A 9,088-nucleotide genomic window follows, 5' to 3' on the forward strand; every position below is an offset into this window, starting at 1 on the left:
AGAGCAAACCACATAGTTTATATGAACATTTTATAACTTACAATTTTAAACTTTAAAACAGTAAACACATATTTGCATTGCAGAAACCTTGAAAAAAAAATATCTGGCTTGCATGAGTCCGTTTCAAGCTCATTCACCCCATTAGCTTGTTTTTTAGGAACTGTGCCTTGGATGACAACCTCTGTCCATCCAGCTTCATGATAATCTTTTGCAAGACTTCAAAAGTGCATTTGAGCTCCGGTGGGTAGCTTAGGTTCAGACAGTATATCAGTCCAAATAACAGAGCACAAGCAATTGCAATGCTCCTCAAACCAGTGAGAACCTCCACGCCTTCAATCAGGACACCGATGTTCTCTGGGTCATCTCCAGGCTCCGCACCCTCCTGATGTATGACATACACTCCCATCACAGTTTGTTCCATGGCTTCAGTGTTGGCCTCAGTGTTCTGTGACGTAAAATATAATAATACATTTGTTTGAGTCTAGATATGAAAAAAAAAAAAGGAATTCAGCAATCAGCGTGAATATGCTGATATATTTACTAAATTCTATGTCTCTGGTTTCACACCTCAGAAATTTGACATGAAACAAAACAAGGACCAATTGCAATATCTTTTATTCACACGTGGTGTCACATTTTACCATTTCATATATCGAAATTACCCATAACTCCTGGAGCAAATTACATAACACAGAACAACTTGTGAATGTAACTGACCGTATATTCCTTCACAAGTTTCTCATGGTCTTCATTCAGGTAGACACACAAGGACTTCAGGATGCATGCTCGTCTTGTATGTATTGTGTCATCCTAAGAAAAAAAGGGAATCCACAATGACAATATTTAGCTTTTAGGCAGCAGTTTGAAAAAGGAATACTTAGTTTGGAAGAGTCCAAAAGGCCACATGGTAAATAGACTGGTTCTTATATAGCGTTTTTCTACTCAGAGCACTCAAAGCTGCCTTTATACAACAATTCATTCACCCAATCACTTTTTCTAAACTGTTTAAATGGCCTGTATTTATATAGCGCTTTACTAGTCCCTAAGGACCCAAAAGCGCTTTACATATCCAGTCATCCACCCATTCACACACACATTCACACACTGGTGATGGTAAGCTACATTGTAGCCACAGCCACCCTGGGGCGCACTGACAGAGGTCGAGGCTGTCGAACACTGGCGCCACCGGGTTTAGTGCTTACTGTCTAACATTCATACACATTCACACTCCGATGAATGCATCGGTGAGCAACTTGGGGTTAGTATCTTACCCAAGGATATTTGGCATGCACACTGGAGAAGCTTGGGACCAAACCGCCAAGCTTCTGATTAGTAGCTGACCTGCTCTACCACCTGAGCTACAGCCACCTCGAAACATCTGTCTAAACCAAATCAGATACAAAATGAGGCAACTAAACACTAATGTTTTTTTTGGGGTTTTTTCCCCATTTTGATCAAAATTAACCATACGATTTTATCAATTACTTATTAATATAAGACTGATGCTTATATAATTTGTATAAAATATGAAAACGTCTTAGCACTTTTGCCTACCATATGTATAGATATCTTTGCTCATAAAATTGCCAGATTATGGGCATAAAAAGTTCTTAAGCACAGATCTAACCCACCTTGGAGATGGCCACCATGATGTGTCTCATTTTTCTGCCAGCCACCCCACCTTTGCCTCGAAAGAGCTCCATCATGCGTGGAGTGTACAAGTCTAGCTCATAAAAGAATCTAGATAGCAGCGGTACTGTCGATATGCGCAGGAATTCCTTGTCAATCTGAAAAACATGAACAATGCACTTATAATATGCACCAGAGGAAGGACATACCAGGAATTATTAGCTGTTTTATCACTGTGTTATGTCAATATTAGTGAAGCAAGAAATAACTGGTCAACCATAAACACACTCTAAAAGTTAGACATATAGGACATGCACCTCTTTCTCGGTGAACAGAGCTGGCCATCTGCTTTTAAAATCTGCAATGAAGGGCTGTCCTTGAATAACTTCTTGCCTTCTGTACGAAAAAGTCTTCTGCATTTTCATTGTCACTATATTGTCATTGTTTCTCTTCTGAACCTCTGAAAGCAGTGCAATTCTCTCTTTTTCCAGGCTGTCAGTGGTTTCTCCTTTTGGATACTGCGGACAGTAATTGACTTCTGCTCTTCTAGGCTTTTTCACATTCAATGCTGCCTTACTTTTGTCTTGGGCCTTGTTCTTTAGTGAATTTACCAACACCTCAGCACAGCCCAGGCCTCTCAGTTTGGTGCGGACATTGGCCATTTTATACTTGAGGCTAATTTTCCAACCATAACAGCCATTAAAGGATCCCTGCTCCCTCAGACAAGGATGCTGTTTGACAAGGGCTTCTGCAACTTCATTCAGGTCATTGTCAGTTGGATAGACTTTAAATTTTATTATTTCTTCAGCCAGCCTTTCTAAAAGGTGGGATTTCAGTTTTGGTGAGGGGGTCAAATGAGTTCCACCAGCAATGAACTCAGCATTGGCCTTTTCAAGTTGCAGTTCAGCCTCATAGCTGAAACGAGGGACTGTGAAGACACTTGGCCACACTGACAGTCGTGTAGACGGTGATGAACCTGACGATGAAACGGGCCTTGTATTGTCTGTGTCTGAAGAGCTTGAAAAGGAATGTGTTGGACTTCGCACTGGTTGACATGTCACTCCATCTTCTGTAAAACTTTGCAACTGCACACTATCCAAGTATACAACCTTTAAAGTTGCTTTATCATTAATTTCAGAGATCGCAGTCAGATTTACAAAACCATTTCCGAAATCAGGATCTTGATATTGAAGACGAAAATCCTGTTGCACTCCAAAATTTGTCTTTATTTCCTGACACAATTCCTCAATGGAGTCTGATATCCCAGCTGGTAAAATTAGTTTCCTGGCATCATCTTCTCCGAGAATGATCCTCAGTCTTATGGGCTGGGCCATCATGCTGACCTGGACAAATATCAAATATTTAAAAAATAAATAAAGATGTACTCATTGACTATTGTGCGAGTGTGTGTAACAAATTCTAATGTCAACGATAATTTGATGATGTCACCTTGGCCTCGAGGAATTTTTTTACTGGAGAAGTGAATAGTGCATTTTCCAGATTTGTCTTGCATTCTTCTAATTAATGACAATTCTTGCATAAGATGCTTAAAAGAAATCTACTCTCAATAAATTAAGTAGCAATTGGTCTTCAAAGTATGATGTATTATTTACTGTGCCAGGTGATATAGGGGGAAAATACTTACAAACATCACTCCTGTTTACCCTGCAAGTTAGTGTGTCTCTTCAGAGTAACCAGACACAGGCCTCCCACTGAATAGGCAGCTAACGGGTAGTCATCGAGTAGTTCCCCATGCTCAATCAGAGACACCTCTCTCGCATGTGACATGTCAAGCTCAAAAGCTCTGAAGTGCTCTCGATACCAAGCAGAGAACTTTTTTACAAAAAAGTATATTCTGCCATGCAAAATAAAAATCTGCAGAATTTCTGCAAACTCTGGCAAACCAAATATTTGCCCATGAACAACTATCATTCCTGTGCTGTAGTTCATGCCATTGTATGACACGCTTTTTGTAATATGGACATCAGTTTCATCTGGTAATCTTTGCTTTATAGCTACTGCGATATCACTTTTCAGAACATCAATTGGTACTGATGAGCCAACATTTACCATTAAAGGTGTCTTAAGGTCAGAAGAGTGCAAGTCAGAGGCAATCACGAGCTGATGTTTTTTGGCAAGTGTAACAGGTATGTTCTTAAAACAGTTTGTATGGCGAGCAATTTGTTTAAAAAAACTATGTTTCGCCTCAAATCTCATTGTCCATTTGTGGACAAGAGGCCCAAAATGCCGAATCAGAGCAGGGTAGTGCTCCAAATAATGATGTTTAGGGAGAAGACTGTTGTTTGGAAAAAGTTCTTGGTATCTCTGGCGATGTTCACTGATTTTACACTCAAGGTATGAAATCGACTCATCAGACTGGACAGGGGCTACAACAAGCTCCACAATGTCCTTCAGATCCAAAACAATATGCCATGCAGGTTCATCCTCTGGAACAAGTGGACCAATAATTAGAGGCAACAAACGAAGCAGAGACCAATTTTCATGTGCATTTCCACCAATATTTTTTTTTAATGAGAAAGTCTGGGGAATTGCATGAGGCCGGTTGGTTTTATCTGCCCATTTATACTCAAAATTTTGGATCAAGTTGTTAAGTTTTTCTAAGGTGAAATACCTTTTAGAGATTAAAAAAGAAAAACAATGCGCAAGCTCCACTGGTATTATGCCCTCTAGCAGATCATGTGCTACATCTGGAGGGTAGCCTGCAGTGACATGAAAATGGCTCAGATTCTTACTCAAAATACAATCTCGCTTAACTCCACAACAAGCACTTGCTGTTTCTTGTGCACGCTTCAAATGGAATTCATGAAGTTCCGGTGTTCTACGCTCAAAATCACCAGCAGTCACTGACTTTATTTCAGATTTTTTAGCTGTACAGAATCTGCATATGTATTCAGCAGAAAAACTTTCCACAAAACCTGCCAGCCCATGGGCTCCTAGGTTGTCAGCTATGACGCAGCTCACAGTTCCTTTAATACACTCGTTCAACTGACTGATGAACACACCATGTTGCTCCAAAGTTACCAGATCTCTCAAAAGTGGATCAAAGACTTTTTCAAACCCAAATGTCCTCAAATCTTCACTCTTGCAAAGGATTGCCAAATAAATGGATGAAAGGGCTGAATGAGAACCAGGTGGTAAATTGCCCAAGACCCAATATACACCACAAAGCTTGTGCTTTTTCCGTGAGGTCCCAAGAGGATTACAAACCTCAAAATCATCAATATAAAGGTTAATAGAAATTCTCAACTTCTCACCATCTAGAAAGCTATTTCTTTTATAATGCTCCCCATCTCGAAAAGATCTGTAAACCCTCTGATCACCATTCAGATTCTCTCTATTTTCTTGAGCTATTTGTTCTTCAATCACTCTATCCAGCAATTTATTGTGACTCAATATTTCCTGCAATAACTGTAATAAAGGGATGTACTGAAATGACTTCCTTTGGTCTATCGATAAAAAATACTCAACAGGCTCTACAACCCTAAAATTTTGTATGTAGTATAGTTTTCTTTTATAAGGAGTGGCAAGAGGGCCACACTTTCCCAATATTTTAGCCACAGGGTTAGAAACACATACAGAATTTGCAAGCTCTTCAATAACAGCCTGACTAATATGGAGGTTATGGCTCTTAAAAATTTCTGTAATTGTACGTTTTGTCAGAGGTACACTAGCTGAACTCAACAGAAAAACTAACTCCTCTAAGAACTCATCTAATCCTTTTGCTGGAACATGAAATATGTGTTCCAATTTCAACAATATTACTGCTAATTTCCGTTCAATTAGTTCGGGCTGATTTTCAACAGCACTATTATCACATTCTGTCACTGACTCACTTTCAAATTCACCATAGGATACATCTTCAGAACAGCTTGCCCTTACGTTATCAGAGGACTCTATCACTTGAACTGGGTCCACACGTGTAACTACACTAGCTTTAAAATCTTTAAGTGTGTGTGGATGATGCTTCCTCTTTTTGTGTGTATAAAATGTATTGTAAATATTTGTCTTGAAAGGGCAACCAAGAAACACACAACTAACTGTCTCGTTACTTCGCAGATGTGTTCCAATATGGACAAAAAAATCTCTCTCAGAGAAGAGGTCACTGCAGTCACATAACTCACATTTAAAAGTTACTGAACTTGAAGCTGTCTGTGTAAACTGAGATGAATGAGCTTTATAGACATGAGTGTTCAGTCCACTCCAAGTCTTAAATGTGCACGGACAATTAACATATATGCACAGATAATGTTGACCTATTCCGTAATGATGATGTAGTTTATAATGTTGAAGTAATTTGTACCTGCTGCTCTCTCTGGTAACACAATGCTTGCACTGCCACATACACGTCACTGATAAAAAATGAAATATGCATTAGAAAACATCAAGGAGATTAAACTTCTGCATCATCCAAAAAAAATAAATAAATAACATAATAATAATAATAATAAGGCAAACATGAACTTACCATGTATTGTTGAGGAGGTGCATAAGAATCTCAGAGCATGGGAATGTGGCTTTATTTTGTGATGTATTTCTGGGGAGAGAAATTAATTAAAACAAAGTTATTACTCTGACAAATTTGTGTTAATATCTACATACTGTGAAATGTGAAGACTGTTACGGTGCGTACACACTGAACGCGATAGACGCGACCAGAGCTTCAGGTTTACATGTAAAGTCAATGGAGGAGCACGATGAAGCGCGACTGGGGGTCCAGCTAAACTTCGGAAGCAGAGTTGCATTGAGAAAACGCTTTTCTGCCTACTTCACACGACTGACGCCTTTGAAGCGCGAAGTAAAATACGCACTGCAGTTTGTGTGGTGCATTTTGTGCATTCGCGCTTATCACGTCTACCGCTCGAGCTGGTAAAATCTGCGGGACAGCAGCTCCTCAAACTCGGCAAGGGACAGAAGGTGGTACAGCTGAAAGCGGCCGTCATCCAGACGGAGCTTCTGGAGCAAGTGGTGAAACTCACCAAACTGCTCACGCTTGTGGAAGACCTGATGGACCCAGGTACAGTGAGGACGTCCTTTAGGCACTGCTCTGCTCTCCACAGCAAATAGAGAAGGGAGACTCTTTCTTCAAACGCTAGATTGACAGCTGCCATTTTAATAACATACCGTCTGGCACTACTTCCTCCCAGATCTCTTCTTCATACGCGTGAAAATTGCATATAAACCTCGACCAGTTCATGCTGGACGCGCTTCGAGGTGCAAATGTGCACGAGATCAGCTAGGGGCATCTATCGCGTTCGGTGTGAACGCACCGTTAGTCAGCCTTAATGCAGAGCACCAGAGAAACTATAACCCAAACAATTATCCACCTAAATCATTCTGAATTCAAAAACTAAGTGAATATATTACAAAAAAAAAAAAAATGCACATGCAATTATTGTGACAGATTTTATCTTACTCCTTGTTATTAACTCCCCTAAACGCTGGTTTAGTTTGATTAAACCTTTCATCAATCCAGTTAATGCGGTTGCCCGCGACTAAACTCCACTGACAAAAACAGGAATTTTAGATAGAGCATCATAAAACACTCATAAAATCACCAAAACCATGTCGGTCAGTCTTACCACTACTACCAACAATCACCAACTCCGGTTAAGCAGAAAGTAACCCTTCATTCATGGAGCTATATGCGAAGACGTTACGGCTCTACGCGGCTTTCCCGCTCTTCAAAGTTAGCTAACTCCAGAGAAGAAAAACAGTCCTACCAACACAGATAACCATGAAACACACCTCATTCAAAGTCGACAGAAACAAAAACAAAAAAACGAACTTACCAAAATAACCGCATCAGTTTTTGCTCTGTTGCAACAATTAGCGACTCTGGTTAAGTTTTTAAAAAAACATTAAATTCACCGACTTACATTTGAAAAATGTTTGGGACTACAACCTCCCTGCTATATATAAATCTCCACACTACACAGGTAAAAAATTTTAACTGATAGTATTTATCTCTCACTCCACTAACCTAAATAAATATATCAAGAAATATTACTTACCTCACTATCAGGTATGCCAAAGAAGTAACTCCACGTGCGCTCGTTAACTTCTCAACGGACCTTTCCGCATCCGGTGGGCGTGGAGCATGCGCAATACATGACGCTATCAGAGCCTTTGGTTTGATGGACCTCATTCTCATTGGATTGCCATGAACGAATTTAACTCATCAAAGTTTTCTTTGATTTATATTCAACAAAAAAGAATGAATCATTTAATGAGCATAAAAATGATTTCTTCATGTGATGTAAACATATTACTACTTTGTTAATCAAACACATGCCCTAGTTGATTTTTTTGAGTGTAGAACACCTGGCTCTAGTATTCAAGTATTTAATGACTTCATAGAGGAAATATTCTCTAAAACAAATCAAAAAGTTATGTTTATCTGTGGTGATTTTAATATTGACCTGTTGAATCCAAAAAAGCATAAAATGACAGACGAATTCCTAAACACTATGTACAGTTTGAGTTTACATCCTAAAATAACCAGGCCTAGCAGAATTACACCACATTGTGCCACCTTACTTGACAATATTTTCACTAACAATATGGAAAACAACATTGTGAGCGGATTATTAATTAATGACATCAGTGATCACCTACCAGTTTTTGCAGTTTATGACACTAATTATAAGAAAAATCAGCATGAAGAACAACTGAGATACAGACGTGTAAGGACGGAAGAAACGATGACTGCATTTAAGAACGATCTATTAAATAAGGACTGGGACAATGTGTACAAAGAAGCTGATATTGATATTGCATATGGCATATTTTTAAGAATATTCATGGAGTTGTACGATAAAAACTGTCCAACAATAAAATACAACAGAAAGCACAAATATTCAGATAGACCATGGCTCACTAAGGGTTTACAAAATGCATGTAAAAAGAAAAATACACTCTATAGGGAATACCTAAAACAAAGAACAAAAGATGCTGAAAATAAATATAAAAAATACAAAAATAAGTTGACCAATATTATACGTGTATGTAGAAAGGAGTATTATAGTAAAATATTGAACAACAATAAACATAATATGAAAGGAATATGGGATGTTTTAAACGGTATCATTAAAAATAATTCTGGACAACAAAGTTATCCACAATACTTTATCGATAATGGCAATATTATGGAAAACACTGCTGATAAGGTCAACAGCTTTAATCATTATTTTGTAAATATTGGACCAAAACTGGCAGAACAAATTCCTGAGTCACTGCCATCAGTAGAATGTAGTGAAAACCTGATTGATAGGAACCCTAACTCAATGTTCCTCACATCAGTGGAGGAAAAAGAAATAATTGACATTGTACACATGTGTAAATATAAAACATCTACTGATTGTAATGATATTGACATGAAAATCGTCAAGAAGGTCATTGAAGGAATTGTAGGACCTCTAACATATATTTGCAACTTATC

At 38.6% G+C, this 9,088-nt stretch overlaps 1 protein-coding gene across 2 annotated transcripts; it reads right to left on the reverse strand.

The window, feature by feature from the left end:
* LOC147309362 (uncharacterized) lies at positions 1-7,973 on the reverse strand. Of its 2 annotated transcripts, XM_086269737.1 has the most exons (5): positions 7,662-7,973; positions 6,116-6,184; positions 5,951-5,999; positions 718-810; positions 1-445 (listed from the first exon to the last, which is right to left on the reverse strand). In XM_086269737.1, exons 1-5 carry the CDS (start codon positions 7,799-7,801, stop codon positions 134-136), a joined length of 663 nt encoding a protein of 220 aa, XP_086125863.1. In that variant the 5' UTR covers positions 7,802-7,973; the 3' UTR covers positions 1-133. The 2 variants fall into 2 exon arrangements, with proteins under 2 accessions (XP_086125863.1, XP_086125864.1); XM_086269738.1 differs by lacking the exons at positions 5,951-5,999; positions 6,116-6,184; positions 7,662-7,973 and adding exons at positions 1,632-1,787; positions 1,947-2,306.
* Positions 7,974-9,088: the final 1,115 nt, after the last annotated feature.

The sequence above is a fragment of the Aulonocara sp. 'chitande type north' Nkhata Bay genome, linkage group LG17, assembly GCF_057382095.1.
Source record: "Aulonocara sp. 'chitande type north' Nkhata Bay isolate Kocher_YH1m ecotype deep benthic linkage group LG17, A_spYH_male_GT1.1, whole genome shotgun sequence".
NCBI classification, from domain to species: domain Eukaryota; kingdom Metazoa; phylum Chordata; class Actinopteri; order Cichliformes; family Cichlidae; genus Aulonocara; species Aulonocara sp. 'chitande type north' Nkhata Bay.